Here is a 20129-nt window from a genome sequence, read left to right as displayed (position 1 = left end):
ATGAGAAGCAACCCATGGAAGAGGAAGAAGCCATGTAAGGTATGACTGCAGGCAGAGTCCCAGGCTCAGTCTGATCTCAACAAGCACTTGGACTGTATATTACACCTCAGAGTTTGTCCAACTTGAGGCAGGGGCACTGCTCTTTCTTATTCTTACACAAGTTTGTCATTGGTTCCAGCAGTCCAAGGGCAGTGCTATGAAGAAAGTAGCAGGTGCAAGCACTTTGAGGAAATGCTGACAGGGCCTGCAGGTGAGCACAGTGGTCTGGACAGACACCTAACAGCATCCTTGGCAACCACCAGCCCCGAAGGAAGACTCGAAGCTCTCTGGGCTATCTCAAATCTAAGCCCATTTGATTCCTCCAGCTCCTCAAATTCCAAGAAGTGAAAAGCTGGTTCCCATAGACTGAGTAAATTCTGTGAAGGTCACAACCCCAGGCACTGGAATTGGCTAGGAATGGGACTCAGCAAAGTTTTACAGATCAAGCTCCTCTGGTAGACTGCCCTCTCAGGAAGAATATTTGTTACTTCTCAGTTTGAAAATTCAGCAGATACAGAACTAGGCTCAAGGGACACAGACACGATCAAGAGAGATGCCCTAACTATCATACTAAATGAAGTTAGTAACACAGTGAAAGACAACATCATATAATATCACTCATATGTGAAATCTTAAAAAAAGGATACAAATGAACTTATTTGCAGAATAGAAAGAGACTCACAGACTGAAAAATTTGTGGTTACCAAAGGGGTCAGGTGGATGTGTGGGAAGGATAGACTCGGGGTTTGGGATTGGCATATGCACACTGTAGTAATGCAATTACTGGCCAGTGAGGACCGGCTGTAGAGCACAGGGAACTGTGACCATCTATGTGGGAAAAGAATCTGAAGGACAATGGATAAGTGTTTATATATGGCTGAATCACTTTATTGTAAAGAAGAAATTATTACAACCTTGTAAATCAACTATACTTCCAAAAAACTTTTAAAAAAAATAATAAAAGAAAAAAAGAGGGCTGCCCTAGAAGAGCTCACAATAGTGGGTCATCTTACAAATGGAAAAATCTTGCCTGATTCTCAACTGAATCGTAAAGAATACTCCATCCCCATTGATAGGTGCTTCCCCCTTCAACTTTACAGGATCAACAACAATGCTTTTCAAAATATCACTCCATATCAAAGTAGAAAGAGATGCTACCTCATAAGAAACTGACAAAAAGCTAAACGAAATCACAAGAAAGTAAGACCAATGCTACTTCTAATAATAACAACAGTGAGAGCAAACACATGTGGGACACATATAATCATCAAGTTTCTGAGTATCTAGGGTAATAGATTGTTCCCATGGCCTCCAGGCAGAGCCTCTGAAATAGCACTACTTAAATATTGCCACAAAATTTAACTGGTAATTTGAGAGACATTTAAAAAATATACTCAGGCCATTAGTTCAAATTCATTATGTAATTGTACATATTTTTAACATACTTCATATGAGATGATATCTCAAAATAATGAAACTGATTATCAAACATCCTTTGGGGAATTAGTCAGATCATATTAATGTCAGAACTGCAAGGCTAAAGAAAATCAAGATAGGCAACAGTCCACCTCAAAGTTACACGCCACATCAGCTTACAAAGAGTCATCACCTCTTAAAAACTTACTCAAGACCATGGAATTATTCAACGGCAGGACTAAACTCAAGTCTCTCTCTGAGTGTAAAACTCATGCTTTTAAACACCATGCTATAGTGGACACAATTCAAAATCTGCTGACATGGAAATGAACCACATGGTTCCAGGCATCTTTACAATTTATCCGTAACATGCCAGAATCACACTTTCAGAGGCTCTGTTTCTAAAACTGTGGTTTGAGATTAAGATCATTTTCCTTCACTGTGCATTTAACACCATTTTAAAAAATAATCCAATAAAAGAAAAACTATATGTATTCATTACACTATTAACAGTCAATAGTTACAAAAAGATTAATTTCTTTAATATTATTAGTTATTGTCTAGACTACCTAGCCCCTCTGGATATCCATTTCTTGGAATTTTCCATTTCACACAATTAATTTGTTTTATGATATTTCCTTTAAAAACTACATTCTTCACAGTATCCGAATGTTTCAAAATCATCAGCAAATATGATTGACTGTCAGATTAAAGTTTGCTGTTACAAATTTACTTTGCCAGATGTTACTATTAGAAAAAAAAGGACAAAGAGAGTAAGAAATATTTAAATGAAGGTTTGAAATTTACCTTTTTGCTAAGTTTTCTAGGGGTGTTTTTGCTGTTGTTTGTGTATAAATATATGTTTTAAACCATTTCATATTCAAGAACCATTCCCAAAAATATTTGTTGACATATGAATTTAACAGCAATTAAAATTCTGTTTTCCATCATGTTCTATCACAAGGGACTGGATAGAACATGATGGAAGATAATATGAGAAAAAAGAATGTATATTTATATATGACTGGGTCACTTTGCTATACAGCAGAAATTGACAGAACATTGTAAATAAAGCATACTTTAATTATAAATGTGTGTGTGTGTGTGTGTGTGTGTGTGTGTGTTGTGAGAGTTCCCGCTGTGGCGCAACAGGACAGATAGTGTCTCTGTAGCACCAGGACACAGGTTTGATCCCCAGCCCAGCACAGTGGTTTGAGCATCCAGCATTGTCACAGCTGTGACATAGGTCACAACCTCGCCTTGGATCTGATCCCTGGCCAGGGAATTTCATATGCCGTGGGGCAGCCAAAAAACAAAGAAAAAAAAATCAATCTGTGTTGCAGTGGATAATCCATTCTAAATTCAATGGTCAAGAATACAATGTAATGTTAAAATTTCTCTAGCAATATTCCCAGAAATTACCAAGTCAGATAATTCAAATACTTATTAAACATCTCCTATATACAAGACATCCTGCATGTGCCAGTCCTAAATAATATTCGATCTAGAAATGAAGAAATAACAACATGTCTGTGTTCCACAAAGGAAACTCCCAAGGAATTTGAAGTAGAAATTGAGTAGCACAATCATTTGCTGAAAATAATTTTTTTAAAAAAGAGCCATAAAGATACAAAGACCTTACACTGCATTTTTTAATAAAGGGGAAAATAAGCATATGTTCGATTAAAAGATAAAGCTACCAATTGTCAAGACCTGTTTTGTGACCAGAAATCTTAAAAATAGCGCCAAGAATATATTTCTTACTTGCTGTCGATGAGCACTTCAGATTGCCGATTATTCACTTGATTATCGCTCTTGTGGCGAAACTGAAAATCAACGTTTGTGAAAAAAAACATGTTAAATCATACTTTTTCAACACAAACAGTGGCATGAAAATACTTTGAGTTCTTGGACAATATCACTATCAGTCTAAAATGAGCACGGTTTATACTTACCTTGGACCCAGCTCCATGGGCTCTTAAGTCTGAATCAAGACCCTTCTAAACCTCATTCTGGGTGTCACCCCTGGACAAGTCTAGCCACACACTCTTCCAATTCCCAAACAATTTCAGTTCCTTCTAAGACAATGTGCCCTTTACTCTGCTGCTTAGTTCCAGAGAAAACCATACATTAATTTTGATGTCTTCACCAAGGAGTGGGGGCTTCCATTTCTCTCACATATGTGCTCAATAATTTACTGGAACGTCGTTCATTCTGTTTTATGGATTTCTTTGAAGTCAAGCAATTACTTGTAACAACATGTATTTCTATTCTCCAGAAATGCTAATTGTTAACAGTGATCTTATGAAATACTGAACATTTAGAACAAAAATCGAAATACAATACTGAACCACATTTGGGGTAGATTTATGTTTTTATGCCCAAGTGATCCTATTTCTTATTTTATATTCCAGTAATGTAAATAACTTATATTGCTTAGAATGTACTATTATGAGCCCTTCACTAAACTTATAAATTAGCAGCCATTCAGGTAAGACTTTGTACATGAACTGTCAAGACCAAGTAGTAACAGACTAAGAGAGAGATAAGACGTTATTTCAAACACTTAGCCTAAATGCCCAAATGAACCCTCAAATGCCCAGGGGGTTGGATCAGGAGATATGAAATTTTGATTTCATGGATTATAATCATCAAGTTATTACTTTTTCCTTTTTTTTTTTTTTTTGTCTTTTGTCTTTTTAGGGCCACACCAACAGTATATCAAAGTCCCCAGCTAAGGGATTGAACCAGAGCCACAGCAATGCCAGATCCAAGCCACATCTGCAACCTACACCACAGCTCATGGTGCCACTGGATCCTAAACTCACTGAGCGAGGCCAGGGATCAAACCCATGTCCTCATGGATACTAGTTGGATTCACTTCTGTTGTGCCACAGAAGACTCTTATTTTTTCCTTTAAAAAAAAAAAAAGAAAAAACTCGTAGTACTATATCAATATCACAATACATAAATTGTTTCAACCAGCCCTTCTCTTATGCAACATTCCTCCCAAATTCATCCCAGTTTTTCTATTATGCTATGCCCAGTGTATACAATTACAATGATTGCCAGGGATAAGTTAATGAATATTAGGAGGGAAAAATAAGATACTTAGAATTTCCCAAAAAAGAATTCATAATATTGGTAGAGGAGTAAAGTAATTCAGCCCATCATTGGCATGCAAATGTCTCTCCACCGAGAGAACAATAGAAATGGAAACATTATTTTGTCAGAATACATAATTTAACAGGGGCGGATATTCTCTGCTTGTACCTCCATATCTATACTCCATCATTCTCCACTCTTCCCTGGCCAGGGGAAGCTGACGCATTTAATCCCTGCCCTTTGCCAGTTGATTAGGCTCAGCCAAGAGGTGGTACTGACAGAAAGTCATGGGGCCAGCTGAGAGTGAAATAGGGTATGTATTCCCTGGGTTCTTTTGAACTCGGTGAGCAGTAGCTGCTTCCTCTACAGACAGCCCTCAAGTGCAACTACTGGTCTGGTAATTGTTTCCTCCCTTTGCACCTTCAGGCCTAGAAGTAGTATTGCCACCTACACTGCTGCCCTATATACAACCTTTTTAATAATCCCTTCATTATTAATCTTTCTCTAATCTACTCCCATTCCAAGGTGACATCTGTTTCCTGCCAAGACCCTGCAGTATAAATATATTCCGTGGTGGGAGCTCCTGTCATGGATCAGTGGAAATGAATCTGACTAGTATCCATGGGGACACAGGTTGAATTCCTGGCCTCGTTCAGTGGGTTAAGGATCTGGCATTGCCATGAGCTGCAGTGTAAACCAGTAGCTGTAGCTCCAATTCGACCCCTAGCCTGGAAACCTCTATATGCCTCAAGTGCAGCCCTAAAAAGATTTAAAAAAAAAAAAAGACATTCAGTTATTAAACCAACACACATATTATCACAAAAATAAAAGAATGCTCAAGCATTAACTGCAGTAGGAACAAAAGAAGACTTGGTCACATCTGTATCTAACCTGAAAATAGTCCCCTAAATTTCCATCATAGGAAAGGACCAAGCAGTTCACCACCTGAAAGCTGAGTGGCTCACTCTCTGGGTCTCAGGATAGCGTCACACCCTCATTTCTGCTCATGCTCTTCAAGGGGTCTTGGTATCTGGATGGACTAGAAATGGAAATCACAAGCATGGGCTCAGAAGAGATGTAAATCTGTCTGTCATTGGCCTACAGATGGCTATTGTGGCTAGGGCACAGGTGGTCACCTAGGGTGAGAACTTCTCTGGATTTAGAATGTTTGGTTTTCCCAAGACTGGGTTTTAAATCTTTGAATTTGAATGACTTCCTCTGGATTATGGAGACTTGAAAACTCTCTATTGTCTTACAGTCACTTATGTTAGTTGCCTGACTTCTAAAGCTATCTGATTTTGGAACTACTGGTACAATGAGCAGAGGATGTGAAAAAGCCTCATGTCTACCAATTTCCACAACTTAAACAAAGACTCAAGATATGAGATAAATAACACTTCCCTGGATGGAAGCATGTTTGTATATCAATTTTGGTCTTATCACTAATTGGTTTTGTAATTATTAGCAAGTTCTTAGTTCTTTGTGGGCTTTAGTTTCCTCATGTGTAAGATGAGGGAGTGAGTCTAGTTATTGAAGCCCCCTTGCCATTATCATAAACAGGCCCCGGTTCTATGACACTTATATTAGTCATCAAACAAGCAGCAAAAGAGTTTCATATGGTATTGGCCAAAAGAGCTCCATACAAAAATTTCAAATGGGAGTTCCCACTGTGCTACAGTGCGTTAAGAATCCAACTTCAGCGGCCTGGGTTGCTGCAGAGGCCTAGGTTCAATCCTGGCCCAGCATAGTGGGTTAAAGGATCTGACATTGCTGCAGCTATGGCATAGGTCACAGCTATGGCTCAGATTCAATCCCTGGCCTAGGACCTTCCATGTGCCACAGGTGTGGCCATAAATTAAAAAAAAAAAATCAAATGGATCTCAATTTTCTACTTCTGAGAGAGAGATCAGAATTGAAATTGAGACCTCAGGAATGCTCAAAAGGAAATACTTACATAGTCATCTGTGGCATCTTTGACAGCTGTCATAGTTACCACCAGGACCAAAGGCACAATGGTGGTAAACCATGTCAAGGAGGAAATTTCTGGAATCAGCTAAAACAAGTATTTCAAGTCATTTAGGGCTTTGAAATTTAGTAAATGTAGCTTTCAATTTTTGCCATTTAATTTTAAACACTTTATCAAAATTAATAAAATATTCAGTTATTTTCACAAATACAAAACAATATTCAATAATTTAAGTGTTTATACTCGGATATAAGATGCATAGAATAGAGAGAAGCATTACCGAAACAGTTTTCAGACTGCCTGACAAAAAATTAAATTTTTATAGCAAGTTGAGAAATAAGCTTCTTGAACTCTTTCACAGATGCTGATCTTTTCCTAGGATGACAAACATCACCTGTCTTTTCTCAGCTTCTCATTTCAACTTTTCACAATTTAACCAACTCCTCACCAATTCCAAAAGAGAGATTCTTTGAGCACCTACCTTACACCGGACACTATGCCAAGTACTTTTTATATATTATGTCATTTGATCTTCAAACAAGTTTACTGAGTTAGATTCTGTACCAAAATTGTTTTGCACAACCCAGAGGGTTTACAGTCCATGTAAATAGCTCCCCCAGTGCACAATGCAGAATACATAGTAAACTGCAGTGTGGGGTCAGGAAAGGCTGCAGCCCCAGGTATCATTTTTCCAGTATATTAGTAAGAAACTGAGAAGTCAAACAACCGGGCCAAGAACATACACTGCTAAAACTTGAGCTTAGGTCAACTTGACTCCATAGCTTGGGTCTATACTTCCAAAGCCACCCACCTGAGAGAAACACTGTGACAGTTGATACAACTCTCTTCCAAAAGTAGTTTTCAAGTAGAATTCATTTTAGAGCTACTTCAGGGCTATCAGGTAGGGAAGGATGGGGTGGAGTTGGTCAGTGTGTGGAAATCAGGCCCCATCAAAACAGCTCTAAACAAAACTAATTTTATGTAATTGCTTCCATTGTAAAAAGATTTTTTTTTAATAACTCAAAATCCTCTGAAGCACCAACAAAAACTCTGGGCTGAGTGGCAGAAAAACTGAGTTCTATCATGATTGCCTGGTAAAAGATTTTACACCCCACCTAACCTCTCCAGGTCTTCATCAGTAAAAGAAAGGAGGTTGGGAATTCCTATCATGGCTCAATGGTAACAAACCCAACTAGGATCCATGAGGATGCAGGTCTGATACCTGGCCTCACTCAGTGGGTTAAGGACCTGGCATTGCCATGGGCTGTGGTTTAGGTTGCAGATGCGGCTTGGATCTGGCATTGCTGCGGCAGCTACAGCTCTGATTAGATCCCTAGCCTGGAAACTTCATTTGCTGTAGGTGAGGCCCGAAAAAGGAGAAAAAAAAATGGGAAGAAATAAAGGAGGTTATACTAAACCATCCCAAAGATCCCTTCCCAATATAAAATTCTGTGAACAAGAGCTTTGGCCATAAATAAGAAACCTATTCAAGAAATAAGCTCAAAATTATAGAATGGTATAAAGGGTTATATTAGGAAACCAAAATCAATTCATGGGGGTGGGGAGTCTCTTTGATAAACTGTAAGGTGTACATTCACTGCTTTTTTTCTTTTCTTGTTCAGCATCCAATTCTTTTCAACTCTACCCTTATTTCTTAAGGAACTACCCCGCCCCTCAACTTAGAATATGTACTTTTGGTGGACTGATTCCATCCAGGCTCCCTGGCTTTGGCATGTGGTCTAGGTCAAGGCAATCATGCATCAAATTCTTGAGCGACAGTTATTGGTTTAGGATAGGAATATAACTTAGCATGGTCCAGTCAGAGGTATCTCTAGACTTGCTAAAGCAACAGAAAAAGTAATGCATGTTCATTCATTCATTTTCTGTCTCTTTGTCTTCTCTCTCTCTCCTGTTCTCTCTTCCTCCCCCTCTTCCCTTCTCCCCCTATGCCTCTGCCTCCTTTTCACATTAAAGCTAGGAAAATAAAAGTCTAAAGCTTTCAAAGTTTACCAAGTAGAGAAGGCCTGCCTGAGGAAACAGAAGAAAGTGATTTCTGCCACTTACAACCAAAAGATTCTTAATATAAATAGTTATTCTATCTATCAAAGAAAAAAAATGCGGCTTACTCAAGCTATAATCTACACTGCCCATATTTAATCCATGTTCTTACCTCCTATAATTAACACAGAGCTCAGTACATCCTACATCTACCAGTTTAGTCTGATTAATCTGAAATAAATACTAGGTAAACAACTGTTTACATGAGCTGTCTGTATGTATGTGTATTCTTTAATTAATGCCTTTTCCTTCCTAAGATCAGTTAATAAAAGCTGAAATCTCATTTAGGCTCAAATTTCAGTCAAATGGGAGGACAAAGAAAGGTTATTAACTACCAACTAATCACTCAAAACTGTAAAAAATAGTCACTGTGAAATAACATATGGCATACATCATTTATTTTATTACATGTAAAATATGTCATTATTCTGAGATAAAAATGAAATTTTCCAAATTAAGTTCCACAAACGACTACTCAGCTGGACCCTTTGCCTCAACTCTGGCAATACCCACACTGTCAGTGTGAAAGGCAGATAAAGGAAGGAGGCTACAAACAGTAATTTTTAGGTTCTGCTTTGGTTCAAATAAAGGGCAAGATAGCATTTTTAAATGACCTCAGTGTTTAAAATGATGAATGTACTAGGTTTTATCCATTCCCAGCTCTCCCACATTTATGAAGAGAAACAGCAATAATAACATTTAAAATCTGATAAGGCTTGTTTTACCTAATCCTGAAGTTTAGCTAAGGAAAGTAACTTGGTTTTTCCAATTATCCAAATACTTTTAACAAATAGATGATAAAGAAATACAACCTAAACATTACCTGTAAAATCAGAAGGAAAAGGAAATATGCATTTGCCACTCTTTGGAACTGTTCAAATAAATTAATTGGCAAGAAGGTGAGGATATTGTACTTGGATGTGTGGATACGGTTATCCTGAAAGAGAAAAAGCATCACATTAGTTTGAGGTGCAGCACTGCTCATTATCAGAATGAGCTCTAAAACTTACAAGGCTGAGCATGAGTTATGCCAGAGCAAGAAAGATAAGCCAGCTATCTAGGAAATTTTAAACTCTAGGCAGCCCGAGGTCTTCATTTTTCCCAAGATGACATGCTCTTGATACTAGGTGAAATTACTCTTCATTACTGTAAAAATCATCCATGACTTAAAAAAAAAGTATCAAGGGCAAAAGTCTGCCCCTGACAATTTTTTACTCTTATTCATTCATTCATTTGGCAGATATTGCTTGAGAACCTACTGCAGGCAGACATTGAGCTCATGCTGGGGCTCCTGAATCTAGAAGGAACTTTAAGATCACTTGGTTCACCTTCCCAAAGCATGACCCTTTGGAGAACTCTGACAAGGGGCACCTAGGTCTGTCTTTGAAAGCTCTCTGACAGGAAACTGACCACCTTGCAAGGTAGCCTGTTTCCAATTCAGGATGGGAATTTCTGTCTTCCTACAACTTTTTGCCATATGCCATATTTCATCCCTGGGGTCACCTAAACCAAGTCTAAGACCTTTCCATGCTGACAACCTTCAAACACTTTGAGGTAACTCCAAGGACTCCCCTAAACTTTCTCCACTCTGATCCAGATATTCCCAGAACCCTCAGCCATTCTGTATGAAACTTCTTTCATGGACAACACTTCCAGGTCAGCCTCTCCTACATCCAGTCCAACCTCTCTGCTCATCTCTTAAAACATGATGTCCAGAAACAAATATATTCTACAAATCTGGTTCAACTGGTCCATGCAAAGAAGAGACATTGATGTTCTGTGTTCTGGATTCTTGTACTAATATGCTTCAAGTTCCATTAGTGTTTTGTCAATTAATCTCAATGTTTATTCATACTGAGTTTTTATCAACTAAAATCTCTAGATCATTTCTTGACAAATCATTATTAAATCAGGGCTCCCCTACCTAAACATTCATAATTGGTTTTTTTAAATAGTGATTTAAAATATCTTCCACATATTCCTATTATACAAGCCAAATGAAAAAAATTAATCTTGAGTGTGCTATCCCAAAGTATTAAATATTCCTCCCAGCTTTGTGTCATCAAAAATTCCTTTTACGCGTGCATACACACACACACACACACACACACACACACACACACACACAAAGGGAATTCCCCGTAGTGGCACAGCAGAAACGAATCCGACTAGGAACCATGAGGTTGTGGGTTCAATCACTGGCCTCACTCAGTGGGTTAAGGATCCGGCATTGCTGTGAGCTGTGGTGTAGGTCGCAGATGCGGCTCAGATTTGGCGTTGCCCTGGCTCTGCTGTAGGCTGGCAGCAACAGCTCTGATTAGACTCCTAGCCTGGGAACCTCCACATGCCACAGGCGCAGCCCTAAAAAAGACAAAAAGAAAAAAAATTCCTTTTACATAGTTTTATAAAGCTATCTAAAACTAATACGTTAAAAGAACAGAGCTAAAGACCCTTCAAAAAATGTGATTAGAACTATGGCAAACTACTAGAGTCCTCACCACAGATTAATATTAACATCTCTTCAGTTATTTAAATAAAACATATTAAATATGTTTTGTTTAACCATTTATAAATCTACCTAACTGTACTCCTATGAGGCTTAACTCTATCTTATCCATAAAGACAGCATGAGAAATTTAAAGTGACAGATCTTACTGATGTTCAGAATCAATGTGCCTCAAGAATTTCCATCCAGTAATATTTTTAAATGGAGGTTAATCCATATGGCTTGTTTTAAATGAACCTACACCAACTCTCAGGAATCACTACTACCTGTTTAAAGAACATATTGACATCTGTTAAATGGCCATTTTTAACATTAACCAGGAACCAATGTGTCCAGCTGTGCACAATAAGAGAGGTGTGAAGAGAAGGGTTTCTAATTTAGTGGGTCTGATGCAGAGTATTGTACAAAAGACTGTCTTTAAGCTGCTAGTGACTGTTTTGCAGTGAGTCCTCTACCCAAGAGCCAGGCTGGGAAGGAAGACTGTGACAGCTGTCCATTATAACACTTCTTTTCTAAAAAGAATGAGGAAGAGGAAAGCTAAAGAGAAAAAGCAGTTAACCAAAAGGATTACATATTATTAATTCTTTTTTATATTGTCCTTCTCATTTGAAACTAAAATAGAGGTTAAGCCTGTTTCTTACTAAAAGGACAAGACAGAATGTCTGCTGGAATATTTCAAAACCCATGGCAGGAATTATAAAGAAACTCTCCTACAAAATTGAATTCCACACAGGTAAGGAGTCAACTGTGTAGGATAAAGCGATAACACCAATGGGGACAGTGATAATTCTGCTTAAATTGATGTAGAGCAATGATTGTGTTTGTTCTACTTGTTCTGTTGTGACTTAGTCACAGATGATGGGAACCCTCACAGCTGACTGGAACAAGGAACGAGGGCTCCCCCTTCTGGAGAATCTCTGCACCCATTTATCTTTGGTTTTCCTTATGGGGTAGGGGGATAGTTTCCATTTCCACTGCCCTATTCAAGAATATGAGCATCGGTAAAACTTTAAACCGGGCACATTAATAAATATTTAGTCACTTCATCGAGCCAGCCTACTGACTTACAATCACATTGTAGTGCAACTTATTCTATAATAAGGCACAGAAGATCTTTACCACTATCCTCTTAGAACTACTTTCTTACCAAAAACTACTAGAAATATCCCAGTTCAGAAGTAAGGAGGAGGAGAGGAAGAGGAAACCGAGGGGAAAGGAGTACATCTGTGGAATGTTAGAGCATTAGTGCTGATAGACATCAGGCTGAAAATCATGGCCTTAGCTTTTATCCAGGTGGACCCATTAACTGACCCCACATGAGAAGGGTTTAACTCCCAGTCATAAGCAATCTTGGACCAGGACAGGCCTCTCCTGTGGTGGGAAGGAGCCTGCCCTTGGAGAAGCTTCAGAGACCACCTGCTCCCTCTAGGAAGCTCATTTCCAAGAGGAAGAGGGGAGAGCTGTGCCAAAGAGGCCTAGATATTCTTCCAAGATTGATACATCAGGTAAATAACTCCACGTCTCACAGGCCAGAGTGAGAAAAAGGGTGGAGAGAGAAATGTCACCCCCATAGAGACCCCTCCACCTGGAGGGCAACATAAGAATGAGGAAAAGGCATTGCTCCTTTAAAACATATTCATTCAAAAGTCCTGATGTGGGCAGAAGGCAGCACACTTACAGATCTAAAAGAGGGACCATGAGGCTGAACTTCAGAGCCCAGCACAAACCGAAGCTGCAAAGAGAAGTTTCTTGCAATCTGTACTAAGGACCTTAGTCTTTATTGTAAGGTCTTAAGCAATCTGATGATATTCTAATTTTAAAAGATTACCCTAGCTAAGAACAAAGATGGAAATAACAAAGAATAGGTGTGAGAAGACCAATGAGGAGGTCTTTCAGTTAGTCCAGGTGAGAGATGAGGAGGCTCAGACCAGGGTGGTGGCAGGAATAATAACAATGGCTGATATTTATCAAGCTCTTATTATATACATCATTCTAAGAGCTTAACATTTCATAGCTCATTTTATCCTCACAGCCTCTTTATGAAATAGGTACTATTATTCCCACTCCATAGAAGGGAAATCCAAGGTACAGCAAGATTAAGCAGTTTACACAAGATTGCACAGTTTGTGAGTGGTGGGCCCAGGATTTGAATCGTGGTGCTCTGCTTCCAGAGTCCACTCTCTTCACCACTATGCTTCCCCAATTCACTACCAGGCAGGTGTTTCTTAAGCATTCAGAGCCATCAGCCTTTGCTTTCTCCTCTACACTATATTTCTAACAGCCTGTCACTTTCCTACCAAGGGAAATACTGGATGTCTATACTTTCTTCTTGAGTCAGTCCCCTCAGTAGGAACCCAGATATCTACTGCCCGATGTACAATCACAGCTTCCTTACATTCCCTTTCAGCCCCTCTCAAAGCTCAAGGTAGGCAAATAGTATAGCTAACCACTTCCTTAATTCAGCTTTCCAACAGAAGCAGCAAAAGTCCTTTGACATTTTCAGTAATGACTTGGTGCAGGGGAAGAATAAAGTAAAAAAAATGACAAATTCTTCAAGATGGGCCATCAAGTAAAATACTATTAAAATGAAAAGCACTGTTTTGTATAATGATATTTTAATGTGTAATCACTGTGCTTAAGAAAACAAAGCCATTGACAGATGAACGAAGAAGATGTGGTACACATACAATGTAATACTACTCAGCCATAAAAAAGAACAAAATAATGCCATCTGCAACGACATGGATGCAACTAGAAATTCTCATACTAAGTGTAGTAAGTCAGAAAGAGAAAGAAAAAAATACCCAATGATATCTTTTACATGTGTAATCTAAAACATGCACAAATGAACCTGTCTACAAAACAGAAGCAGACTCACAGACGTAGAGAACAGACTTGTGGCTGCCAAGGGGGATGGAGGAGGAAGTGGGATAGATAGGGTGTTTGGGGCTGGTAGATGCAAACTATTACACTTAGAATGCATAAGCAATAAGGTCCTTCTATAAAGCACATGAAACTATATCCAATCTCTTGGGATAGACCATAAAGGAGTATGAGAAAAAAAACGTGTGTGTGTGTGTGTGTGTGTGTGTGTGTGTATGCATGACGGGATCACTATGCTATACAGGAGAAATGACACAACTCTATAATAAAAAAAATTAATTTAAAAGAAGAAAACAAAACAGATGGAAAGTAACAAACAGTAAACAGAGCATTTGAGGAGTCCGCCTCAATGCTTCCACTGGCAAAATGAAACTAATAATATTTCTCATTACACATGTATACAACTAAGTGGGTATAAGATGATATCGCAGACATAAAAGCATTTTTGCTAAATTGAAAAAATTATACAAATAGAGGATTTTTGTTGAGTATCCCTCAAATAACCCAAATGGGTTTAGGAAATTCTGTGTCCTAGGCTAGATAAACCAAGTATGCCACAGTAACAAACAATTTCAGAATCTTCATGGTTCAAGGTAATAAGAGTTTATTTTTTAAGCATGTTACTTGTCCAGGATGAGCCAGCAGAGGGACTCTGCTCATCATAGTTACTCACAAGGGAACTGCCACTATCTCAGATGCTTCCAGCTGCAATACTAGAGGGAAAGAGAAAGCTCTGAAGAGTCTCACACCTACAACTTAATGCTTCAACCCACACTCTCACAACTCATTGACCAAAAAGAGTAACATGTGTCCAAAAGGCAGAAAGCCAGAAACAGTAATGGATATCACCAATGGCCACCACAACCAGAAATGTAAACAAACCCTAATATTTGAAGAGTACAAGACACATAAGCTACAAAAAATAAATACCAAGCAACCTCAATGCTCTCAAACAAGTCCTATTTCAATGCCAGATGTAACAGATATTTGACTATTTTCCCCTTCCCCTCAGCTGACAATGCTCCAAATTTCTTAGTCCTGTGATCTGTAAACTCAACTCCCATCCATAACTCCAGGGTCAGGCCCAGATGAGCTTAAACCAACTATATGGCCCATCCTCCTAAATATACTTTGAATTCAGGGATTAGCACATGACACATGTCACATGATTAAGGTCTTAATAATAGTCATTTTATCAGTTCTGGGAATTTGCTGGAGACATAAGTTTTCTCCCTCTTACTGGATTCCAACCTAGGAAGCAAGTAGTCCTAAGGGTCACCGACAGCATCTCAGAACCAAGAGTGGATGAAGCTGCCAAGAATAATTCTTACACTGAAGATGCAGGGCCAAGAAATGCAGAGAAATAAACTAGTCCAAGCTTCTCCTGAGGCTAGTCATACCTCTGGCTTTTTAGTTATATGATCTGTCCATTTATAGTATTGTCTAAGTCAGTTTGAGTTGATTTTTCTTTTATACCCAACAAATCAAATCTCAAGTAAGAGGGTTAATAATATACACAAGATTAGTTTGTGTTTTTATATAATAGTTTACTTTTATTTCTATATTTGCCTTAAAGAGTGAGTCATGGACGGCTGAGCCTAAATGCAGTTGGCGGTTGTCTGGGGACACTGCCTGCGTCTATGAATCCCACAGGCCAAACCCCAGGAGCTTTCGCAATGATTACCAAAGTTTCAGCACTAGCAAAAGATCTCCCCACATTTGATGAAATATTTTTATGTTGTAACAGCTATAAAAAGTAACTGTCAGGATCTTGGGTGGGAGAGGCTATTTTTCTTACCAGAGAGGCAGCAGATAGAGTACTATTATAGTACAAGTTGGATTCTAAAGAGAAAAATAGCCCTGACTTTTAGGGAAGAGATTATCTCTAAACCATAAAATGAAAACCAAAAAAGAGACTGTCCACAGACTACTTGCATTAAAAAGGAAGTGGTCTAAAGGCATTTGCACCATGCAGGAAATATGTGACACGCCCATGTTTATGCAAAGATCCCAAAAAAATGCATGTATGGGACAAGCTGGCCTGGAGATTGGACATCTGGCGCCTCACTGGTACCAGGCAGAACCACAGCTCCTCAGTATGAGTCAAGGTTGCTCAGTGAGGAATCCACAGCATTCACAGTTGGGAGGAATCGAGAAGTGATAACACTCAACCCACAGAAGGGGCTTTACAGAGAGTCATCAATAAACACTGGTTACATTCATTATCACCAATACCACCATCATCATCATAACATTCTCCTGTGCCTGGGCTCCCCACCATAAGCAAAAACATTTGTGGCAGGGGAGAGAGCAGAGGGCACATTTCCCCCAATGTTCACCTATTCATTCATCTAAGGGTCTTCTATGTGTCATGCAATGCGTCATTGAGCCAGAACTATAGAGGTGAATAAGCAAAGACCTGACCCTGCACTTTAGTTGTAGGAAGAGAGGCAGGAATAAGCAGATGATAAACTTGTACACTGATGACACAATTTAAGTAAGTGATCAGTGCTATGAAGAAAACAGTGAGCAATAGAGTAGGAACACCTTGCCTGACAAGAAGATGCCTGCTTCATGTACCTTCAAGATGACCCTACCTATGAGACCACTAAACACCTGTCCCCCAGGGGATGTCCAAAACAGTCCTTCAAGCTATCAGAAAAATAAATTAAGAATTTCCATACATATTTTAACAAAGATTTCAAAATGTAAAGTTACTAATATTTAATGCACATATGTATTCACACACATACAAATGTACATTTCTATGAATACATACACACATAAACATTATAATTACAGATATACAAAGTAAATATGGGAAGTAAATATTGTAAAGATTCTCTTTTCACAAGTAGGGAGCATACTTAGAAAGTTTTAAGAGGGCCAAGTTGAAGACGCAACACTGTTATGGTCAAAGGAAATGAGTACGACTCATGTGTCACCAAGGCTTAGACACAGAAAGGAAAATTTAGTTTGTGTGTAATGGTGTCTCTTGTATCATAAAATGACACTAGCTAACAGGGGTTGTCTCCTGACATATGCCAAGCACTGGACTGAGCACTGAACATGCATAATCTCATGTAATCTTCAAAAAATTCCAGCGAGCTGTTACCACTTCAGCATCATTTTACAGATGAGAAAATCGAGGCTCAGAGAAGTTTTAAGAGTTGCCCACAAAAGCTATGTTGCATGGAGTCATGTGTTCTCCCAAATGGTATGTGTTTCCTGGTAAATGAGTCAGAAACAAGGAGTCAGTCTCTAGCCTCCCTTCTGATCAGTAAACTCACTCACCCTCTTAGGACATTCTTCATCTGGTGAAAAGAGCCTCCCTAAATTAAAGCACAGTGGAGCACACACACTAATTCAATCAGCTGGAGCAGTCACTTTCAGTCCTTTCAATCTAGGGAGAGTGTCACGGGGCTTGTCTAGGGAGCTTCATTTCCCATCTAGACCTCAAAAACAGAGACAGTGGCAAGGTGAGCTTTCAGAAAGGCCTTGGTCTCACCCCAAAGCAAATCTGCCTGACAGTGTCATGAACCTTGTTCTGCTTTCCACTCTCAGGCCTTAGTTTGGTGTTTTAGCAACTGAAAGACTGTTCTAGAGCTAGTAAATGGCCCATGAATAACAATTTATCTACCAAAAAACTAATATTGGACAATTACCAGGGGAACAAATTAAATTTCCCTCTGAGATTAATTTAATCACACTAATTTTTTTTTCCTCCAGGGTGTTTAGATGCATACAACTTATAAAACCTTTTAAATTGTTCCAGATAAAATGATAACTTTTCTTTCACGACATCTGAAAAAGGACTAAAAATGCTCCTAAAATTATATAGAGAGTGAGAGAAACTTCATATATGCCTTCTCCAGAAAGATCAGAGTTAAGACAAAAGGAAGCATACTCAAAAGAAAAAAGAAATCCAAGATTGTGTTTCACTGGGACTTTTACAGGGCATCCCTAATGATATGTTTGTCTCCTGCTTCTGCTTTGCCAAAGCTCTTCTCTGCCTCCTCCTTGCAGGTCTGCCATCTGTTGAGAAGCAGGCCCTTAGCTTTGGCTCCTTGGCCCATCTCAGTCTAGGGTTTTAGATGCCTTAGACAACCAGAGTGGGCATTTCTTTGGGTTGATGTGGGGTCGGCTTGCTGAACTACAGAGACGCCTTTGGATATCAGTACATACAAACTGTGTTTGTTTATTAGGACAAAAATTAGACCCTGTTGTACAGTCTGGGAACTAGGCCAAATTTCAGGCAGGACCTCAGCATTTAACACAATAACAAAGGCACAGTGGAAAAGTCCAGTTAATGAGGAAAGGCACCCATAAGGAATTTCCCCAAGGGCCAAGGAGTTATAATAACACATTATAAATAGTCTAATCCTTCCTAAGATGCTACCTCTCATAAGAGGGTTCTACACAAACACCAGCTCTGGATAACTATGCAATTTTCTCCTGAACCCCCGAGGATCAGATGAGAAGTGAGTGTAACTCTCAGTTCCCACCCTCTGAAAGATGTTAGAGCAACTGGGACCCCTGGCCAATTCATGGAGATATGTGTGTCCTCCTACAGCATTCCTAGGCTTTCCTGCTCTCTGGCCCATTCTCATTCAAGTTCAGTGATAAATCTAAATTTGAGCAAACTGGAGTTCCCGTTGTGGCACAGCAGAAACAAATCAGACTAGAAACCATGAGATCACGGGTTCAATCCCTGGCTTTGCTCAGTGGGTTAAGGATCTGGCATTGTGGTGAGCTGTAGTGTAGGTTGCAGATGCAGCTCAGATCTGGCATTGCTGTGGCTGTGGCGCAGGCTGGCAGCTGTAGCACCAATTTGACCCCTAGCCTGGGAACCTCCATATGACAGAAATTAATTAATTAATTAATTTAGGCAAACTGACATCACCTGGCTTTGTGACTTTTGTTTACTGAGTGGTTTGGGGAGTAAAGGGGAGGAATGTAGAACAGGCTGGAAAAGAGAGAAGGAAAATTGTCTATACAGATTGGGGAAGAGAGAGGCTTTAAAAGCATCTTCTATATTAAAACACAATAATAATAATTTACAAATGAATGGAAGTATCAATCTTTTACTTTTTGCAATTACATCACATACAAAGCCTTTAATGAATTTTCATCAAATTTGCAAGTTTTGCTTAGGATGGCTTATGTTAAAATAAAGCCATTCTTAAATTTGCTTCAAGGAAATGGCAATGGGGCTCCCTAATGACATATATAAAAATAGGCAGTTGTCCTCTGTAGGAGAAGACAAAGAGATTCAGTAAGAAGTTCAAGGGAGTGCTGAGCAGAGCAAGACCTGCCAAGATGTGAACAGAGAAAGGGCACAGTGAACCTCCAATCAAAACTCACTAGGAAAAATACACTAAGGAGCTGAACTGATTCGTAACTGAGCTGCTTCTCAGAGGACTGATACCAAGAACCAGGCTCCAGGGCAAGTCACAATAGGCATTTATTTATTCAGTATTAATGGCCCACCCAAGCATCACTGAGAAGGCCAGCTAGGAATTGTACAATAGGTTTCATGGCTGCTTTGGAACAAAGCAGACAAGATCCTTTCATTTGCTTTCTGAACCAATAAATGGATAAATGAATGAGGGGCTCCCGGCTGTAGCACTCCCACCTTCTCCACCATCTCATCTGACCTCTTTCAAATTCCTCTTCCCCAGGGCATTCCCTTTCCACATCTCTCCTGATTCATGCCACCTGGGGTAAGGATTCACAAACAAAGTGCACCCAGACCCCTATGCAAGGGTGCCAGTTTGGGGGCGGAAGAAGCCAGAGAGACTGGTGGGTTTACCAGAAGAGAATCAGGAGGCATTAGAGACAGGATTAAGATGGCAGAGTAGAAGGACCGGAGCTCATCTTCTCTCATAAAAGCAACAAAATTACAACCAACTGCTGAACAACCTTCAACCAAATAGATTTCAATCTATCAAAAAAGATATCCTACTCCAGAAGACAAAGAGGAGACCACATCAAGACAGTAGGATGGGGGATATGTGATATAAACAAGCACATACCTGCCAGGTGGGCAGCACACAGATTGAAAAGTAACTGTATCACAGAGACTCACATAAGGGAGTGAGAGTTCTGAGCCCCATGTCAAGTCCCCATGCCTGAGGATCTGGCAGTGGGAGAAGG

At 39.3% G+C, this 20129-nt stretch overlaps 1 protein-coding gene across 19 annotated transcripts in view; it reads right to left on the bottom strand.

The window, feature by feature from the left end:
- ATP8B4 (ATPase phospholipid transporting 8B4 (putative)) overlaps positions 1 to 20129 on the bottom strand; it is a 285562-nt gene that overhangs the window by 173372 nt on the left and 92061 nt on the right. For 17 of the 19 annotated variants that reach the window (XM_021095810.1, XM_021095809.1, XM_021095798.1 and 14 more), the window contains 3 exons: positions 9408 to 9521; positions 6515 to 6613; positions 3220 to 3281 (listed from right to left, as the gene is read on the bottom strand). In XM_021095810.1, coding sequence (XP_020951469.1) covers positions 3220 to 3281; positions 6515 to 6613; positions 9408 to 9521 — 275 coding nt within the window. Of the gene's footprint in view, positions 1 to 3219; positions 3282 to 6514; positions 6614 to 7337; positions 7795 to 9407; positions 9522 to 20129 lie in introns of those variants that run through there. The other 2 variants (XM_021095860.1, XM_021095833.1) reach the window with 2 other exon arrangements.

This window comes from Sus scrofa, chromosome 1 (genome assembly GCF_000003025.6).
Source record: "Sus scrofa isolate TJ Tabasco breed Duroc chromosome 1, Sscrofa11.1, whole genome shotgun sequence".
NCBI lineage: Eukaryota > Metazoa > Chordata > Mammalia > Artiodactyla > Suidae > Sus > Sus scrofa.
This window is presented reverse-complemented; position numbering and strand designations above follow the sequence as displayed.